Source organism: Cyprinodon variegatus, unplaced genomic scaffold (assembly GCF_000732505.1).
Source record: "Cyprinodon variegatus isolate N-32 unplaced genomic scaffold, C_variegatus-1.0 Scaffold90, whole genome shotgun sequence".
NCBI lineage: Eukaryota > Metazoa > Chordata > Actinopteri > Cyprinodontiformes > Cyprinodontidae > Cyprinodon > Cyprinodon variegatus.
In genome coordinates, this window is record NW_015150543.1 from 121,660 (window position 1) to 143,293 (window position 21,634).

Below are 21,634 nucleotides of genomic sequence, written 5' to 3' on the forward strand. Positions count from 1 at the left end.
GCAGGAAGTGGTCGAGTGAAGGTTAAACTCCTGCCTGAAGTCTAAACGTACCTCTTTTCAGGGAACGCGGGCTTCCTGGGCTGCTGTCCTTCCTGGAGCCTGAGGAAGCGTGGGAGCTGCAGATGGAGCCGTCCTCCTCGCCTGAGCTGGATGACTCCTCAGAGCTAGAAGACTCATCTGAGAACGGACTGCTGCTCAGCAGAGTAGCTTTCTGCAGAAGAACCCTGTAGGTTACAGTGGGCTCTGCTTAGACATCCCATCACAGCAGCGAACTTGCAGCACTCACCCCCTTCAGCGTTGTGTAAACTGGGGTGGTCATGTTTTTATAGATGAGAGACGTGTACATCACAAAGGCCGGATAGGAAGCCTGGAGGGAGAGGTCTGAATAGATAACACCACAGTTAGTCAGATGAACAGCAGAGAACGGAGCAGGTTTCATTCCCAGGTTTCTAACCTCTGCTGGGATGACCCGAACAGGACGTGTCCGACAGTCTGATCCCTGATTTAGCAACAGCATAGATACGACTCTCCTGTAAAGGACATAAGTAGCTTTGAGAGACCAAAAATATGACCTGGATCACTTAAAGGAAAAATCAATCAGTTTATTTTTCGTACCCAGGAGGGGAGTCTGTGTAATGGAGGGGTGGGGGGCTTGCAGGGCCCTGAGCTGTCGCAGTCGGTCCTCTCAGACCTGGACTCAGGTGAAGCTGAGCTGGGAGGCGTAATCCTTTCAGTCTCCATGTCATCCTCCAGCTGCGGGTCCAAGTCATTCTCCTGTGACTGGAGGGGGCGGAGCATGCTGAGTGCGTTGCGTATTTGGCTATGTGCCGCCTCACTGCCGACAGGCGGTTGGCTCAGATGTTTCTTCACTACAGAGACGCTCAGCAGCCCGCCCCCAGCAGGAGTCCTCAGGCGAGGCTGTTTAGGGGAAGCTGGGTTGTCCATTGGTGCGTTGGGGCGTTTTGGTGTGGGGGCCGGTGTGAGGATGGGGCTTGGTGTTGTCGGCTCACTGGAGGACGATGAGGAGTCAAGTCTCTGAGACTGAAATCGTTTGTTGAGCTCCTCGGAGGTGCAGTCCTCCAGCTTAGTCGTGCTCCTTCCCACCTCCTCACCCACTGCTTCTGACATTTCCACCAGGCCAAACACGGGGCGCTCAGCGCGCTGCATGTCATCGTCAAACAAAGAGCTGCTGTCATCTGAAGCCGTTAGGTAGTTCTCGCTGCAGGGCCGGCTGAACCCCCCCTTGGCCTCACACACTCCTTCACCCTCTGAAGCTGCGCTGGACGACAGACATGAGCCTCCATGGGAAACATTTTCAGGGCTTCTCTTTGGAGCATTGCTTTCCTCCCGTGGTGAAAGAACAAGCCCACTTTGGTTGGTTCTGTCCACGTCACCATCTGTGTCCACAGAGGCTGTGTGTTTAATGCTCCTCTCTGCCAAAACAAAAAGAAATACAACACTGAAGTACAACGCAAGAACAGAAAAATAGCACTTTTCCTAAAAAAGGTCTTAGTGACTTTGCAGAAAACATGAAACCAGGGCAGATTCTGTCCCCAGCAGAACAAACCTGGATATTATTCTGCATGTTTATAAAACAATCTGCATACAGATGTCTGTACCACGAAGCAGGATTACTGAGTTAGTCAAACATCTCAGGTTTAACCCTGACTCTCGGGTACCAGAAAGCTGGATTCATTCTTAGCAAGGCTAGTTACCATGGCAACATACTCTGAATGGCAAACTTCTGAATCCTAGAAAAGCGAATAATAAAAGATGGATTTTATTTCATCGCAGGTGAATCTATACCTGGATTTATTTCTGCGAAAATTTTTAAAGTTTTGCCAAATAAAACTAAAAAATTGACATCAGAGCCAGCTGTACTTGATATTTATTTGTTGTGCTGTTTAGGGAATCTTAGTTAGGACAAGAAGGATGGAAATTCCTTGGCCAGAAAAGGTTTTGTAGGTTGTAAATGGAAAGGTTTATTTTTTGGGTTGGTCTATAAAACCTTTATTAAAATCATCTATTACTAGTTAGCATTTCTACAGTGAAGGGAGGGGCAGGGTTCCATTGATTAGTTGTTTCCAACCACCTCAATCTCCTATCAGCTCCTATCAACCACCTCAGGAATAAACATGTCGCCCTTTAAAACAGATCTCCTACCAAATATTACATATTCTTTGTTAATATATTAACCATAACCTGACAACAAAAATACACTTATTGACTTTTCAGATTAATATAATAACATTAAAAATGGAAAAACATAGATTTCATGCTCTTTTCAGAACTAGGATTTCTGTTTAGAGACGAGACAAAATGTCTCTGCAAGTCATTAATAAATATGTCATGCAATTATAGATATATAACAACTATTGTATGTTTGTTTAAATGTTTATAATTTTGTTTGTAGTATAACAGAAGTGCAATGTGCAGGAAAAGTTCGAGCACTTCTGAGCACATCACATCCGGAATGGCAGGTTGGGTAAACAATAAATTAGATGATCAAAAGGAACTTGAAGATTGACCACTACCTTTAATGAAGCAAGTAAGTTAGGAAAATCTAGTCTTTCATCCAGTAATTTGCAGTTTTTTACTTTCAAATTAAGTTGCTAATTGATAAAAAACTGATGTGGAATATCCTCCTTAAACCATCATTTAAGAGTTTTCCACCCTGCAAAGCCTTACCAGGCGGCTCTGTTAACGTGTCCGTCTCTTCCTGTGGGCTGAGGGTCCGAGATGGTGCCGGCCCAGTGAGGACCTGAGGGTTTTTACCCCTCACCTGAAAGGAACCGAACGTCAGGCTGCTGAGACGCTGCGCCTCCCCGGTCTTGCACAGGACCCCTCTGTCACTGAGGCTCCTTTGTTCAAAGGCTGCGAGGAGAAACACACATCAGTGGAGTGGAAAATCTAACAGGAGACATGCAGCAGCAGTAATAATCAGAGCATCTCACCCTGCACTTGTTTCTGCAGCTCCAAGATCTGAGCTTCCTGCAGCTTGTTGGTTTCTCTTAACGCTGCATTCTCCCCTTCAAACTAAAAGAAGACAACATTGGAGTAGCTTTTAATCATCTAATAAAGAATCCCTCCTTTATCTTTTCCATTTGCTGTTTACCTCTGATAACCTGAGCATCACCCACTCCTTGATCTTTGCTGCCTTCTCCTCCACCGCCTTGGCATCTTGGAGTCTATTCTGTTTCTGTTGAAAGGAAATCAAAGCAGGTCTCTGAGGTTTAATACAATAATTTTCCTAACACTGCCTTTCTCTTTTAGATAAACACAGGCAAAGATGTACCTGCTCCTCCAGCTGCTGCTCCAGCTGTGAAATCACCTCCTCCTTGTCCTGAAGCGAGGCACGCAGTTCCTTGCACTGCTGAAACAAACGCATTTCAGAGTCTCCAACGTGTCCTCCTGGTGCCTTCAGCTTCTCCTCCATCCACCTCACCTGGGAATGTCGCATACAACCGCATGACAAGACAGAAGTTTTCTCCACCGCCGCTGCCAGGAGGAAGTTTGTTTTTATTCCTACCTGCTGGTTTGCAGCAAACGCTCGCTTCTCTGCATCAATCACCTGCGTCTCCAGCTGCTGAATCTAAAAGTAAAAATTAATTTCTTTATTTTAAAGTTATTTTACTATTTTTTCCTGTGTGATGCCTTAATACCGATACATCAGCCAGCTGATATTTTTGGGCAGATACACTCCTGATCAAAATCTTAAGACCAGTCAAAAAATTGCAAGAATTTGCATTTTGCACTATTGGATCGAAAGAAGGTTCTAAGTAGAGCTTCACAATGTTAAAAGACGAAATCAGCGTAAGAGACAAAAACTTTTGAGGGGGCAGTTAATTGAAAACTGCATTTACACTCAAACATGATTTTTTTCAGCTGATCAAAAGTTTAAGCTCAAAAAAACCCGAAAAAACCCCAAAACAGAAATCAAAGTGTCAAAAAAAGGACTCGGTAATGAGAAGCTCCACCATTCTTGTTGATGACTTCAAACAATCGTTTAGGCATGCTTGATGCCAGTTTTTCCAGGAGGCTAGTGGGAACGTTGCTCCAAGTGTTGAAGATGGCTTCACGAAGGGCATCCACTGTCTGGAACTGATGTCCATTTTTGTAAACTTCCCTTGCCATCCGTCCCCAAATGTTCTCAATTGGGTTTAGATCCGGGGAACACGCAGGATGATCCAAAAGAGAGATTTTATTCTCTTGGAAGAACTCCTTTGTCAGGCGGGCATTGTGAACTGCAGCATTGTCCTGTTGAAAAACCCAATCATTACCACACAGACGAGGGCCCTCAGTCATGAGGGATGCCCGCTGCAACATCTCCACATAGCCAGCTGCTGTTTGATGCCCCTGCACAACCTGAAGCTCCATTGTTCCATTGAAGGAAAACGCACCCCAAATCATGATGGCACCCCCACCACTGTGCCGTGTAGAAAACATCTCAGGTGGGATCTCCTTGTCATGCAGTAACGTTGGAAGCCATCAGGACCATCAAGGTTAATTTTTTTTCTCATCAGAGAAGACAACTTTCTTCCACCTTTCAATGTCCAATGTTTGGTGCACCCTTGCAAAGTCCAAACGGGCAATTTTGTGGCGTTGAAGAAGACGTGGCCTTTGAAGACGTTTTTTGTTTCTGAAGCCGCAGATGCTGTCTGATGGTTATTGGGCTGCAGTCAGCACCAGTAATGGTCTTAATTTGGGTAGAGGATCGTCCTTTGTCTTGACGGATAGCCAATTGGATCCTGCGGCTCAGAGCTGGTGAAATTTCTTTGGGCCTACCACTTGACTTTATTGTTCCATAACCCTCAGGATCATTTAAAAAATGCAAAATGACTGTCTTACTGCGTCCAACCTCAGCAGCGATCGCACGTTGTGAGATGCCTTGCTTATGCAGCTCAACAATCCTACCACGTTTAAAGTCAGTGAGCTTTTTTTGCTTTTGCCATCAGGAGGTCTTGACATTGTAAAGACGTGACAGAAAATACATGGAATCCAGATTTTTGCACAGGTTAATGCTTGACACGTCAGAATGGCCAAATTATGTCACTTTTGACTTCCATGCCTCGCAAAATGAAAAATATGTAACTACAAGGACAGAACATGCAGAAAAACCTGATGAGTGAGCAACAGCTCCAACTGGTGAGGGTTCGAGAATTGAAACATTTACAGACATGTGATTTAGCGCAAAAATACCATTGCTATCCACAGACTGTGGAAAAACTAGTGCGAATAGTCTAGTAGTAATACTCTAGTTCTTGGCGGCATGAAGAGGCTTGAAAAAGTTGCAAGTTGTGTTTTCCACCTCCTTGTGTAGCATGGTGTTATAAGCTTGCTGTTTGTGTTGTACATCACCCTCTGAAGCCAGGCAGAATGGGGTAAAAGCAGCATATTGTTAAAAATCTGCAGACGCTGTGACAGGCAGCTAGTTTTTGGATAATCAGATTTTATGCGTTTCAATCATAACCCAACCTTAACTATCATTTTGACTCTCCAACCCCTTAAAGATTTTAGAAAAATACCTGATTGATTATATTTCTATATCTGGTTAGCTCAGCTGGTCAGAGTGTTGCTAATAACACCAAGGTCAAGGGTTTAATCCCCTACTGGCTAGTATCTAACACAAGTGTCTGGTTATTGCACTTGTTATCTATAATAGACTAGTGACCTGTCCTGGTTGTACTCCACCATAGACTGCTGGAGATATGCATCATCCCCACCATGACCCTGATGGATAAGTGGGAGAAGATGGATGGATGGATGGATTAGTTTGCTGGATTCTTTTCTTTACTACCTCATTTTATTCTGTAAAACGCACTTAAGTGGAATAAAAAGAAAATCTGGATGTTAAATCTGGATGAACAGCTGCTTGAAGACCAAAAGGCTGTATCTGCTTCGAATCACAGCCAGTCTGAGCAGCAGTGTGTTACATAATGGTGATTGGGTGCTAAGGTCACAGGTGAGGCGCTGGGAGACCTAAAGGTCATAGCTCCCACACACAGACTCTTTCCCCATCATAAAGTAAATGGGAGTGAAGGATGGTTTGGGCGTTAGGGAGGGAGTCATGACTTTATAAGCAGCATTCCTCTGACATTCCTCGGTTCAAAGTGGCGGAAGCAGCAGTCTTCTCAGTGTCTTCTGAGGCACCTCTCCAAAACCTTAAGAGCTTAATGAGGGCCTAAGAAATGCAGGAATGTTGAGGGAATTTTTCTTGGTTAGGAGATACTCCCACATGTCCAAATATACATGTAGAGTTTAGAAAGCATTTTTAGGGAGTAAACTGCACGAAGCATGCTAACGGATTGTGTATAATTTACAACAGAGGTGTGCAGGGTCCCTGCCCAGGGCAAGAGCTACTGTCCCTTTTGGATGAATCCTTTCTGCAACAGACCTGTATCAGGTGGCTGGATTCCCTGGAGTCATTCAGCTCTGCAGTCGCCTGCTAGCAAGATATTTATTTGATTCAGGTGTGTTGGAGCTCGGTGCACCTAAAAGTTGCTGTACTGGGCTTAGATACCCCCTGATTTAAAGCAATGCCTCCTCTTCCATCAAACTCTGCCCTCAACACCATTCTTCACATCTACTAGGTTGACTTACTAGGATTGGACCAACCAGACGAACCAAACAGAGGCATTCAGTTCAACAAGAGGTTTTCACAGAACCTTGATTAAACTCTAAATGAAAAATTATTTCAGAAAAAAACCACAACACGAAAGTCCGAATCATATCCAAACCAAACCTCCGGATTACAATAGGTAACAGCCCGGCTAACCACATTTTTTTAACTGTTCCCCGTAGTGTAATGTTACAACCATTAACATGAACGAATCCTACTGACATTTTAGGTAACAGGCCACTATAAAGTCCTCTCAGTTCACCGTTCATGTCCTGTCCGTCTTTCCATCAGCTGTGAATATGTTCCTGCAGTTTAAAAGGATAGAGAATAACACTGCCTCTGGCATTCGGCATAGATTTGTAGCATCTACAGCTGATGGTTGCCTTATATTTTATAAAATCAGCTATTGATCCACACAGCTCCTCCAAAGCTTTCCTTGTCTGGTCTGTCAGTAAAGATGGACAATTATATCTTGGTAGGTTTTGCTCCGTTTTAATTCTAGATAATTCACTGAATAAACAGTTGTAAGCTCCTCTAAATTACACACCACTCTGCTGGACTATCACATGTTACATGATACGTTTAAGGTTTGAAAGTAAAAAGTATGGTAATATATAGAAAAAAACTTATTTAAAAGGCTGGATAGCTGAATAGATGGCTCCTGATTTGAATTAAAAGGTATTTAGATTTGAATACCATACAATCTGTGGAAGTGCCCCTTCTGAAGTCAGTCTCCAGTGGTTTAGTTTTTCTTGAAGAAACACATGTTTAGCAGCTGGGCTTTTTCAGCCGAACTGGACCAAGAAAATAGATCATTTTATCAAAGCATTGTCAGTAGGTGCGTGAAACGAATGGCTGAGGCCAAGGAGCACAGCTGCCAGGCTGGAATTACAAAGTAATAACGTTCCAAGGTGGATTATGATCAGACTAAATTTCATTTGCACTTTAGGGCGTCTGGCTGTATTAAGAACCAGAAGAGCATCCATGCACTTATCCCTTTTAGTCTGTCTTTTAGTCACTGAATTTAAACAATGACTGTTTCAGATAACAACTCTGTTTGCAAACTACCTGTGACCTAAAAGAGATGTTTCCTCATTTCATCAACTTATCTGACATGAAAAGCAGCAAAATATCTGCTTCAAGGTTATGCAGTGGAAACAGTGAGGATGTGTGGCAGGGAGTGTCTGCCTCCGGCCTAAGTCTGCAGAGCCAAAGGAAAGCTGGAGCATGGCCATCCCATTCTCCTCTGCCTGCACACACCTTTAGGCCAAAAACAGCTGAACCCCTTCCCAACCCTTTCCACCCAGCTACTATGAATATGAAGTACCCTGCTGCTCATAACAGGAAGATCATAAGGTCATGGAAAAATAGAAAGTGTATCTCGCTCTGACTGTTTTTAGAAAATCTTTACAATTTACAGTACAGTTACTATTTTTACTTCATAAGAGAAGGTGGTTCAGTGCTGTTTATATGCACAAAATATCCCCTAGAAGAGTGTTTTTGTTATTCTTGTAACATTTATTAACATTGTGGCCATAAAGGAACAATAGAGAATACAAATATCCACAAGATGGAAAGTGGAATGCAATTACCTCAGAGAGAATGTCCAACACCCCATTTCCAGGGACCACAGCATCAGTTTTGGATCTCACCCTGGTTCAACAAACCTGAATAAAATGATTGTTCATTCTCATGGCTCTGGAAGACTTGAAGACATATTGAGGAGCTAATTTATCCGATTGAGTGTTTTATGCATCTAAAACCTGCCCAATACCATCACCTAAGGACTGGACTTGCAAACCTTTGCCTTAGATAGTTAATTGATGATGCATATAAACCTTTGAAGGGTTACCAACCGGACCGGAACTCCAACAGAGAAGGTTTAACACAGCAAAAACAGATCCAAAGATGAACTAAATATTTATAAAATAGGTGTATTTATCCTTGAGTTAAGCAAATAAATAAGATGATCTGCCAGTGAAATTAGTACTTTTCATTGTCTCCGTTCTATCTCTTCTTTCTTTCATCTTTTCTCTTTTTTTTTCTTTTTTCTCCCCTTTCTTCTTCTGTTTTTCTGCTCTATTTACATTGCAGTGTCCATATAAACTGTAAAACTCCTTGCATAATTATAATAAAGCAATTTATATGCATGAAACAAGTGGAGCAATATGGCAATTGCCATACTGCTACACTTGTGAAAGTAAAATCTGTTGGGCTCTTTTTGGCATCAAGACAATTATTCTTATTCCCACATTGCCAGACAGGACACTGTTAAAAAAAAAAAAAAAGAAATTAGTACTTTTTCCCTAGATAGACAACCCAGGATATTTGGATATTATGCATTTAAAAATTAGATGAGGTTTTCTTATTGTAAATGTATATCTGTATTGACTTAGAACAGACAGACCCAGAATTTAGGCAAGACAGACAGTGTAGTAACTTAAAAAGCATTTACTCAAAAACAAACGGCTGTGGATCTATGGTATCAACAGATAGAGCGTCTAAGGCAGGAACTTTTGGTTTGACAGTTCAGTCCGTGCCCAGAGAACGAGGATGATTCTAGTCGGTCGGCTGACAAGAAGCAGCGGATGCTGCCAGAAAGTTCCAGACTCTGAAGCCTAGAAGGCTGCAGAACTGGCAGGAGGTCAGATCCAAGCAGACTAAGGAAGGCATCATAATCCAGTTCGAAGTCAAAAGGCAGATTCAGGTTCAGTCCACAAGAAGAATCCGGCAGGTGTCCGAAGACACGTCAGTCAAACAGATCAGACAGAGGCAGGCAAGCTTAAAGGTCTAAATACAAAATGGCTCAGGATCAGGCGATCAGAACGCAATCAGTTTAACTAGAAAAACTCTCATCAAAAGGCTCAAGAATAATCTGGCACTCATGGCTGGGACCAAGGAGTTTAAATAGAAGCAGTAACAGGTGGATCAGATGAGCAGTGATGAGAAACAGGGCAGAGCTAGCCAGGTGAATGAAATTAGCAATCGAGCCAGTCATCAGCCAACAAAATCATGACAAAAATCACCTTATTGCATTAGAAAATTATCTAACGAGCTCAAATCAAAAGAAAATATATTCTTTTCATGAACAAATTGTCTTATTTTTTTATTTTTTACAGAATGCTTATTAATCCCAGATCATTTCAGGAACCACAAAACACAAAGAGTCTGAATCAAATCCAAACCAGACCTCCAGACGAAACAACACTAACTGCTCTCGGGTTTCTGGCTTGGATTTGTGTTGAGGCTGCATTCGCTATTACTGCAATTATTCTGAAGGGGAATGTAAATTGACTTTCTGCTGTTAAATCACCTCTAAATGGTATTAAGAGTTGTAGTTCTGTGTTTTTAATCTTAATTTGAAGCTTATTTATTCATTTTATCCGCTGTTGTAACACTAAAAGTTATCTCTGTGAGATGAATAATAGAATTCCCTCTATCTACTGTACAGCCTTCCTAAATAGTTTACAGTTCACCATTATGAATAAAGAAATATTAGTGACCAGAAGGAAACACAGGGGACATCCCAGCTTATTTACATTTAGGGAAATAGTTAACATTAAGGCCTTGGTTTAAAGGCTTGCAGGAAAAAGTATTTTTAAACAGATCATGAAGTACGACTTCAGTTTCATCTGACTGAATCACAAGACGTCTGGGTGATTTCATCTGAAAAGATTAGAACACAACAGGGATGTTTGGAAATAATTCATGGCACCATGTTTAGGAGAAAAATAAAAATAGGGTAGGTGGTGCAGTGGTTAGCGCGCATGACCCATGTACAGAGACCTTAGTCCTCAATGCAGCAGACCCAGGTTTGAATCCGACCTGTGGTCCTTTGCCACATGTCTCTCCCCCTCTCTCATACCCCCTTACCTGTCAGCCCACTGTCAAAAAAACGAGCCACTAGTGCTGTGAAAACTAAAAAAAAAAAAAAAAAAAATTGTAAAAACTCAAATAATAATAATTTTAAAAAACATGGTATCGTCAAAAAACACCTCATAACGTTTGTGAAGTAGTGTGGTTGAGGGCTGATCATCAGGGCCTACCACGATAAAACCTGGTAAATATAAGGAAGTAAATTTTTTTAAGTATATTTTCTCTAAATTTAAGAATGTAGGACAAATTCCTAATAAAATAAGATGGTGTATGGTTTATGAAAATATTCCATTATCATGTTTCAAGTGTATAATATCTAATCATCTATTTTAAGAGCAGAAATACTAATTTATTTGGCAGATCATGTCTTTTATCTGCTCTAATTAAGGAGCATATACGCTTATTTTAAGAACATTTTTACTTTATATGTTATTTTTTATAGTGCAAAACCACTGGTTTTGTGGCTAACTTAAAATACTGTTTTTTATTCATCTGCTCTGTGGAAAAATGTGCTATGTCATACAGAAGTAAGGGTCAAAATCTACCCAAAATGATTCTGTTAAAGGTTGCTCTATGAGTGTGTCTTTTTAACTATGATAGGTAATAATTAATGAATAAATAAAAACATCAAACATGTGCTTTCAAAGCCTGATAGTTTGAATAAAAGAGAACCAAGCCACCGTCACACACAAACCATGGCTCCATCTACGTATGGATCCGCTGCTCGACCACAAATGACAAACCACATGTGCCTCTCTAACATATTTAGCATCTGGCACTCAGACAGCCTGTCAATTACAGGGCATGTGTACTATGTGGATACAGCTGGAATCTACACACACAATCACAGAAAAAAAAATAAAGAAAAAAGAAGTGAAAAACAAATAGTAGATATTAGATGATCTTCTGCCTATTTGTGTGTCTGCCCCCTTTTTTCCAGACTCCCTCTGAGGCTAAAGCTTCTGGCGGACGCTGAAGTTTTAACTGCAGATTGAATAAATTTCACCTAAATTAGTACATTGTTTGCCCACCCAAAATAATATCTTACTCCCCTCCGCCTCCCTGCGTTCACCTAAGCAGTCAATCTCCAGTTTCAAAATCCAGTTTGCGTCTCCATTCCTGAAATACCTCAACTGCCGCAGTGTGGTCAAGCCCAGCTACACCCTGCAGGCCCAACAGCCAGCTCACAAAGCCTCCTTCTGTCGGCCATGACCTACACACTGCCACGCATCTAATACAGTCACCCAGCATAGGTGACGCTCTAAGCAGCCATAGATGCTCACCAACCATGGAGAGCATTGCTTATTCATTACAGATTTCACTCAGATGACCTGAAAGGAAGAAAAAGTAAAACTCATTAAATATTAAAGATAAAGGCTGGAAATGGTCAATGAAACACCTTCAATCGGCTGATTAAAGCTGCAGAGTAGGGCTGAAACATTTAATCAGATTAACTGTGGTTCCTATTCATTAACTGGAATATAGAGACTCTAAAACATGTCTTTAGCTGACAAAGGTAGCCACTTAGACCAATAATTACACCAAGATTGTAAAAAGATACATAAACATTTAGCATTTAAGATAAAAAAAAAAAAAGAAAAATGGCTGTCAAAATGCTCTATCCAATAGTCCTCAAGTGGAAAAGTTTAGTTTCACCTGGTTTAATTTTTTGAAAATTCTTTAATAAATCTTTGGTTATCTGATTATTAATCGAAAAAATAATCAACAGATTGATCGATTTGCAAAATAATCTTTAGTGCAGCCCTACTGCAGAAAAAAATTACAACCAGATGTTAGAGGGCCGAGGAGAAGCTCTGCAGATGGTGAATTGGGACACGCTACTTTTTGTGTGCAAAAATAATTGTCTCCCAAGTTGTACCTAAAGGGTGAACACTTGGAGCCTTAAATGTTCAATATTTGCAGACTTAATTTGGAAATCAAAAAGAAGTAGACGTAATTAAGATTAGAAATGCCTTTTTGTTCCACACAGGGAATTTGGGTTTTATTTAAAGCTTCATGTTTCTCTATTTTCTGATCATCCATAAGATCTCTAATAGAGAATTTCAGCTGCTGTCTTGCTATGTTGTCTTCTTTTAAAGTATTTAATTGTTAAATCTGTATTTCTGTTAAGCTTCAGGGTGGAATTTGGTCTGCAGCTTCATATCTTATGCTTAAATGTCATCCAGTTTTCAAGTAACATTTGAACCATTTCCGTATCAGTCTCGTATCTCATCATTTTGAATGTGAAACAATTTTGATGATTATTTGTGATTTTTATGTCACCCTTTGTCGATCAGAATCCTGAGAAGGCTCACTGGGAAGTTCTAACAGATGGTAAAATGGATGAGAGGGAGCAGGATGTTATCCCTCATATTTCGGGTGAACCCTCTATTCAGCCCAGATCAGAATGCTCACATAAGAACTGTTTGGATGAGGCTGTCATTGAAAAATAAAAGTTGCTTCCTAAACTTCTGAATGGACTGTTGTGAAGTTGTGAAGCTGTTGACATCCCCGCCCTTCTACTCCTGCCTGTATTTCTGTATCCAAGCTGGTAAGCTTGCTGCTAAAGCTCCATAAAAAGCCAAAATACAGAGCTGCACTCTCTTTTTATTTGTGTGTTTCCCCCTAGGCACCAGCGAACACAATAACCGCCTTTCTTTGGACACCTAAAACTATAAAACCTATTTCTTCCATGCTTCCTGGACCGGTACTGGGCCTGAAAGCGTTGTTATTGCTCTTTTCCATATGCTGCTTGGAGCAGTTCTCACAGGAGTAAGGAAAACATAGGCAACACTTTGAAAATATATATGAACAACCTTCAGATCTCTGTGAAAAAAATATCTGAATGAAACATTAACACCTGCAGCGGGAATGAATTGAATGGTTGACTTCATCAAAAGCATTTGTGACAAAGTGGGGAATCAAATTTTCTGTTTATGAAGATTTAACTTTAGGAAAATCTAGATTTGTTTCCACCAATGCACTTTTTGGGCTTCCATGACTTCAGTTCATCACCTTATGCTCAGATTAAAACTGATAAACAAGCTTAGTTCTTTTGCATTTCATTGTTAAATTTACCATTCGTTGTTTGTTGTGAAACATTGGTTTGCAAGCACTTTCACAGGTTGAATTTCTTTGCCGTTTAAATGAAGGGCACATCTCAAAGGGGATGACTGATATAAAAGCTATTGTTCGGGCATGATGCATGTCATTAGTTCTTTATATCATGAAATTTAAAAGTTTTGTTGAGGATTTTTGCAAATTTTTGACCTGCCCTCTCCACTTAAAAAAAAAAAAAAAGCACATGCACAACCCTGTACCCACTCCCGAGACGGAACGCCTATTAAACATGTGCGAGAGCATGCACAAGCCCATTTCTCCTCTGCATGCTTTGATTAAAAGTTACTGTTCTCATAGCTCATAGAAGCTCATTGTGCCCGAACGTCTGCCCTAACCCCTAAAACCCTTAATCACTATATAGAGCGGGGACTATATAGAGGACTTTACAGCAAACTCAGTTAACTGTTCGGACAGATGATCACTACTTTTTGCTCCATGTTAGTCATGTAACTTCACCTCTACCGCACGGTGCCTGTGCCATCTTTCTCATTAGTTGCCACTGTCGGGCAGCAACAGTCTATGGTGAAAGCAGGCTGCTGTGACAGCAAATCCCATAATGCTTTGAGAGGAGATCACTCCGCGCAAAGCGTTCTGGGATATATAAGAAAATCCTTCGCTAAACCTTTAAGCGAAAAAAAAAACAAAAAACGAGTAATCGGATTTGATAAGAAGAAAAAAAACAATCAGAGATTAGATTTTTAAACCCTATTTCCTGTTTCCATATATTGCTCTGCAGGTCCTTTTTTATTTAGGCACATTGTTAAATAAGTTAATTTTAACCTGGACTACCATAAGAAAGGACATGTCATGAAGGACCATTTATAATCAACCGTAAAGGTGCAGATGAAAACTCTTTATCTTAACTCCATCTATCCATCTCCATCCTCCTCCTCTCTGTTGAACAGGACCCCAAACCCAAAGATATTTGAAATCTTCCACTTGAGACAGGATCGCCCTTCTGACTTAAGGCAGAGAAAGCAAATTCCTTTCCAGTCGAAAAAACACAGCCTGGTTGCTTTGCATTTAGCCACAAAATGCTGCACCTAGAAATGCATCAGAAAATGCCTGATTTAATGTTGGCAGTGTGGACAAAATTCGGCTCTGCTTCTACAGAGATGGATGGCCGATAGTAAATATCCACATACTTCATGCTTCCCTCTGTGATGATTGGTGGACAGCTCCACCTCTGTCAGCAAGACATGCAACCGAAGGTCAAAGATATCCACCTCCAGCCGAGGGGTTTCCTGCTGTGTGATGCTGCATTTACTGTACAGCAACACTGATGTGGTAACGAACATAATTTGTAATTTTGTTTTTTGCATATAGGGTTTCATTCACAGAGCCATCTCATTATTTGGAATTTATTCATCGCCTTTACACTGTATCCCAAAATTAATGCACACTCATTAATTTATGTTTGTTTCTGTTATTATTGTATTTAAATCATATTCTGTTTGAGTTTTGCAGTTGTTCCAGTCCCTTGGCTGAGGACCCAGCAGGTGGCCAGTGGGCTGATTTGATTTGGACCGTACCACATCAATGCAATGGGGGGGAAATGAGGTTTTACTTTATTTGGTTTAGTTAATTTTTTGTATATGATGCCCCATGTGTTTCTTTTGTGGACTGATCAGCCCATATTTAAGTTCCCCTTTGTCTCATTAAGGGACGTCAGTTTGTTTGAGTTAGCCTTGTCCGGTTACAGGTATTTTGAGTAGTTTTGTTTCTTTTTACCTCTTTTCTGGATCCATTTTTGTACTTGTCACATTTTATATTTTTTGGGTTAAGTAAAAGAACCCTGTTTTTTTACATACATCTGTGCCTGACTTTCCTTATTACTCAGTCCATCACATGCTGCCAAGTGCCCTGATGAACAGCCAACATGGCATTCATTATGGACAATCCATGCTTTGCTAAAAAGTCTGATAATGATACACCTTTTGGGTTCAGAACTGGGGGTCCGTTCCAGCTGATAACGGCCCTCCAGGTGTCACTATCTTTTCCAAAATGGGTGTTAAACATCACTAAGAGGGGTGCTATCCCTGTTGAGGTCCATAGGCCAAGACAACAGTCATCTGGTCCTGGTTCTAAGCAATACTAAATTCTAATTCATTCCTTGAATAATTCATAGGTCACCATTAAGTGGCTTAAAACTGTTCTAAAAATTGAAAAACATCCAAAATGATGAGGTATGATCCTAAAATGACTCAAAGGAACTAAATCATAGAGAATCCAGCACTCTGTAGAAAAATGTGTGGCCTTCTGTTCCTGCTCCAGGCCCCATCAGCCAAAACTAACGTCCCTCCCAAACAGCAGCAACCCAAACAAGCACAACACAAGTTTTCATTCTTGTGCAAAAATCCTCTAAACTGTTTAGATGGGAACCAACCTGCACGCATTCATGTGCACTCCCAGAATAACCGACTGCCTCAGCCTGCAAACACGCTTCCTGTATATCACACACACACATTCGCATAATATTTACCAAAGCGGGTATTTCCTCCCCTGGGCTGCTCACTCTTCACACAAGGCTCCCTTTATCTCCATTTTTTACCCTGAGTCCTGCGCTCATAAAAACGACTTTTAAAAAAAAACTCCTGGTATTAAAGCAGGTTCCCATCTGGGACTTGCCAGATGCTTTAAATGCATCTTAATGTCTCTGAACATGTATGCCCCAACATCCACAAAATGGCTGGAAGACGAACTTTTTATAGGAATAAAACAGACTGAGCTATAATTTATGTGCTAAATCCATTTAGGTGATTCTATCTTTCAAAGAGCTAAACATGATGAGTATGCAGAGACTCATCATCACTTTGATGCTTAGATATATATACTGCCTTGCTCAATATCTGTACTCTTATAATGTTCTTTTCTACAGTTTTTCATTATCTACCACAATCTGTAATGTATTTTATTGTGATTTTACTGTGGAATACGTTAAATAGTGGAAGAAAAACTTCATATCTTTTCTATATTTCCTGTAGTTTAATATATGCTGTGCTTTGTGCATTTTTAGGCATGAGTTAGATAGCTTGCAGATTCAAGGCCCACAGCTAATAAAAACTGTAAGTCTTAACTTTTTGCGTCTTATTCTCTAAATAAAGTTGAGGCAGATTTGTTAAGGTTTCAATTTACCTTGTTGTCTTTTTCCAAGTCTTGCAGTTGATTCTGGACTTTGACTAGGCCATTTTAACCAATGAATAGGCTTTAATCTAGACTATTCCTCTACAGCTCTGGCTGGTTTAAGTTTGTTTTCACCTTCAAACGGGCCCCTTATTCATTCATTCATTCATTCATTCATTCATTCATTCATTCATTCATTCATTCAGTCAGTCAGTCAGTCAGTCAGTCAGTCAGTCATTCAGTCAGTCAGTCAGTCATTTATGCTTCAGGAGGCTGAACAGAAATAAAATAACAGTTGAAAACCCTGCAATAATTAGCTGTTTTGTGCTTATGACATAAAATTATCTTATTTCTTTAAAACAATTTTAGCTCCTGGCTCAACCAGAATATAGTAAATTGTAGCTCCTAGCTCCTGTTCTTTCTCTTTGTTTCAGGTCAACAATAAGAACTTCATCATGGTTATGAAATGTGCTCCGGACTGCTGTGCTCAATCCAGCCTTCATTCTTACAGACATCATTACGCGGCAAACAGATACTTACTTATACGCTTAAATTTTATTTGATAGGGACAGACATCGATGTAGACAACCTGAACAGAGCAGCGGTCCCATGTTTGCATCCTACTGAAAGGCAACAGCTAATTCGCAGCACTTATTCCTAAGTACACCTAAAATATTAAAATGATAGTCATTTAAATTTAAAATACCACAACATAATATTGACAACATCTACAAACAACAGTGAAAAAACAGAATTTTTTTTGAACATTCTAAAGTTGGTTACAGACTTTAAATCAACAGGAAGTGAGTTCCAAACTGCAGATCCTCTCACGCACTTTGAGCAAAAGTGGTTTTTCGAAAGGGGACCTTATAATTTCCATTGGGAGCCGCTGGTAGATTTGCTACTGCCCTGCAATCTCTGCGTGGATTTGCTTAATGGTGTAGGTGCATATCCATTTAAACACTTAAACATAAATTTTAAAAGGTTGTTATTTATATTTTTAGGAAAGTCCAAAATGCCAAATCTAGCCAAAATGTGACAGTGGTGGAATCTGATTGGCTTTTTGATATAAAACCTTTAAAGCCCGATTATATTGCTAATGGTCTGAGTATAGTTTGGCTAGTCAGAGACCAGACTGAATAGGAAAAATTTGAGACGATCATGGAGTTCAAAAACATCTCCGCACAGTGAAGTGTTAAAAAAATTCAAATTATTTTATAACAGTTTATATTTGATCTAACAGTTTTACAGATTTTATCAGCACGGATCCTAAAATTTAATTGATCGTCCATAATTATTTCTCAATATTTTTCTGTGATACTTGCTCAATAGGGACCCCATTGATCTGGATATTCAAGGGCTGTAATGACGTCTTCTTGATTGAAAAGCAAATACACTTAGTCTTCTTTGTATTGAATCATTTGCACGGGTAATACTTGTCAAATTGGGACGACTTTCAGAAAAAGAACTACAAAACACAAGTTACACAAATGCAGCGAATGGAGGGAGTTATCTATTCTCTATTATTAAGACCAAAAGCATATGAAGGTGTGTATTTGCATGTATCCTGAAGAAATCATGTATTTTTCTTTAACTATGTGAGGTGGAATGTGCCGCCACTTCCAGTCAAGCAAAGAATTGTGGGATTCCTTATAGCTCCTTAAAACCGGAAGGGACCTAGGGAAGTCCCTATGCTAAATGAACTAGCGACAGGAAGCATCCAATGTGAAATAGAGGACACTGTTACATTTGTGGCCCCCAGTTTGTCCTCATAAGTTTTTGCTGTTTTTTTTCTTTTAAACCAAAGGTGTCTGAACTCTGACTGAACTCCAAAGCCAGGCGGTTAAATCAGTGATCTCTGATTTGCAGGACAGACTGAAGGATTACTGATATCCTTTGGTTTGTTCAACGTGGGCTGAACAAGCACACCCAAAACTGTTTTTTCAAGTCTCACTGGGAGCTTGTTTTGCTGTGGGCTCCAGCAGGGCTCTGTGATTGACTGGAGCTGCTTCATTCCCATCATGCAATGCACGGCGGAGCCCCGTGGTCAGACTGATGTTTACATTAGAGCTCTAATCAGCATCCCTGGAGAGCAGCGTCAGATGTAGGCCACGGAGCGGTTAGGGCCGACCCAGTGAGGGCCAGCTGGGAGGGATGGGCCGGTCTGCACCCTGCAGAAACACCATGGTGCTCTCTTTGAACTCAGACCCCTTCCTTTACTTATGAGGGCATTTTTTTAGTGCTGTAACTAAATCTTTCCAAAGACAATCTGTCAAACAATACAGTCGATGTTTGCATGAGTGGCATCACTTCTTCAGCCTCCTTTGGATCTACTTAACGCTTGGGCTGATGGGAGAATGGATATTCTATATATAACTGGATGGAAGAACAAAAGAACTCTAAAGAGTGTGAGTATTCATGTGTATCCAAGCAAGATAAGGGATATTCAACCCACTCGGAAAAGCTTACAGAATATTGTAGATGTGAGGTTCACCAAATTTAAATCCTCTGTCTTTTCCAAGCTAAGATAAGGAGCAACTCCAAAGTCCAATCGCTGCACGTCATTGTGGTTTCTCAGCTAGTGCTCAAAATGGGAAATAAAGAATATCCTTCTCACATCAGTAAAGGATCATGAATAGGAGTCATTCTATAGACTTGGCTATATCTGCAGTCAGAGCAATAGTTTAACACGTCAAAGCAGATGAAACTGCATTTCATCATCAATTTTCTGATAAACAAGTCAATGTTAAAGGGGAATGCCGTTTATTTTAACATTGGGCCCTTGATTTTATGTTATTACATCATGTTCTACTCACCCATATGAGTTTTGTGTCATTTGGAGCTGTTCTGATGATATTCGGTTAGGTTATATCCAAGTAACGTCTTTCTATGGGCAACGACTTGAAGGCACAAACTAAACTGTTCATAATTTATTCTTTATGGTACGCCAGCATTCATAACAAGTAGGTGAATCACTGTCCCCCAGACATCCGCAGTTATATTTTTTATATTTATATGTTTTAAAAACAAAGCGGCGCGTGTATGATGCCATCTGCGCGCCGGACTGGAGTTGTGACAGGCAGCCCGGGCCACAGGCGTCTACGCTCTACTCCTTCTATTCATTCGGCTAGCTAATCTGAATCGTTCAATTCCATTTGGAGAGTGAGATCATCTGTGGTAGTAGCACTAGACATCTTCCAGTAAAACTAGCAGCCGTTCAGCGGACGGGATGAATTAATGGCAGCCGGCGCGCGGATGACGTCATACACACGCCACTTTGTTTTTAAAACATATAAATATAAATAATATAACCGCGGATGTCTGGGGGACAGTGATTCGCCTACATGTTATGAATGCTGGCGTACCATAAAGAATAAATTATGAACAGTTTAGTTTGAGCCTTCAAGTCGTTGCCCATAGGAAGACGTTACTTGGATATAACTTAACCGAATATCTTCAGAACAGCTCCAAATGACACAAGACTCATATGGGTGAGTAGAACATGATGTAATAACGTAAAATCAAGGGCCCAATGTAAAATAAAACGGCGTTCCCCTTTAAGCAATAATCTAGTGGTCTTAGCCAGAACATAGGTCACCACTGGGTCTTTTTGCAGGATAATGGTTTAAAACTTATAAACCAATAAGCACAGAAACTGTTCACCAGACACACAAAAAACATTCATAGCCACCTCAGTACCCATGACAAAAGCCAGATGGGTGGAGTACAGAATGAGAAAGTACCCAGGAGACAGCAGTCAAACATCCTTCTGTCTGGATCATGGACAACATTTTGATTTATTAAAAAGTATTTTTTAATATAACTAACTTCAGCATGTTTGATCATCCAATCAGAGACCCGATTAAGTGACGCATCAGATGTTTGTAAAGTGAGCTTCTCAGGACTGACAGTAGTGACAGCCAAGAAAGCACAAGAAACGACAGAGGGATAATAAGGAGCTTGTGGACGATCTAAACTCAGGGAAGTGGGGTTCAGCTTGAGCTGCGGGGTCCTAGTGCTCGACGAATGTCTGTGTACCGTAGCATAACATTGTTTTTGGACAGTAAAACGTGCAAGGGACCAAAAACGGACGTTTGAAAAACAAAAAAATAACATCCATGGTTAGATGCTCGAGCACCTGGAGATGTTTCGATTTACTAACTACTGCCCACCATAGCTGGACTGTGGTGGTATAGACAGTTCTCTGACTGTGAAAACTTTAATTAGGCCAGAACCAACCAAGAGTCTCATCAACACATCCTCAGACACTGAGTGAGTCTTCTGAACCAACCTTGTCTGCGGTGAGCTCTCGAATCTTCACGATCTGGACCCTGAACTTCACAAGCAGCGCCTCCAGAAGCGTGCATCTCTCCTTCCAGTCCTCCTGGCTCATGGCCTCCTCCCCCTCCGCCATGATGCTGAACAGCAGTAACAAACAGAGGGCAGAGATACAACAAAAAAATCATTGTTAACTAGGAGTAGCATCTAATTATTGGATTGCTTAGCACCTAAAAAAATAACATTGATATTATTAAATAGAACTAGAGATAAAACATATTTTACTTAAAAAAAAAGACCCCTGGCAAAAAGAAACATGGACCTACTGCTCTAGGAGAATGCAAGATTTAAAATTTGCACTTCTTTTTTGTTTTTTTATTATTTTGCTATGCCTGTGTTGGGCTGAACCACTTTTGGGAGCATCTTTGCATTTCTCTACATAGCCAAAACATGCTGACATATTTCTTCTAGGACACAGTCACATTTTCCATGGCAAACTTTGGAAAAAACAGGCAGAAGATGCGGGGGAGGGCAAGGAGACGCAGGAGAATCTACGATGGAGAAAATATCTCTCTCTCTCACTCTGCTTCAAGTCTAAAATCTAATAACCAGCCCGAA

The 21,634-nt window shown here is 40.7% G+C and overlaps 1 protein-coding gene across 1 annotated transcript in view; it reads right to left on the minus strand.

The window, feature by feature from the left end:
* The window catches only part of plekhh2 (pleckstrin homology, MyTH4 and FERM domain containing H2), a 42,495-nt gene that overhangs the window by 16,160 nt on the left and 4,701 nt on the right, over window positions 1-21,634 (minus strand). Inside the window, exons 2-11 of the mRNA XM_015373663.1 lie at window positions 21,030-21,156; window positions 3,530-3,592; window positions 3,296-3,445; window positions 3,116-3,199; window positions 2,955-3,036; window positions 2,689-2,874; window positions 616-1,433; window positions 455-530; window positions 287-381; window positions 52-211 (exon numbers count right to left, since the gene is read on the minus strand). Coding sequence (XP_015229149.1) covers window positions 52-211; window positions 287-381; window positions 455-530; window positions 616-1,433; window positions 2,689-2,874; window positions 2,955-3,036; window positions 3,116-3,199; window positions 3,296-3,445; window positions 3,530-3,592; window positions 21,030-21,152 — 1,837 coding nt within the window. The 5' untranslated portion in view covers window positions 21,153-21,156. The remainder of the gene's footprint in view (window positions 1-51; window positions 212-286; window positions 382-454; window positions 531-615; window positions 1,434-2,688; window positions 2,875-2,954; window positions 3,037-3,115; window positions 3,200-3,295; window positions 3,446-3,529; window positions 3,593-21,029; window positions 21,157-21,634) is intronic.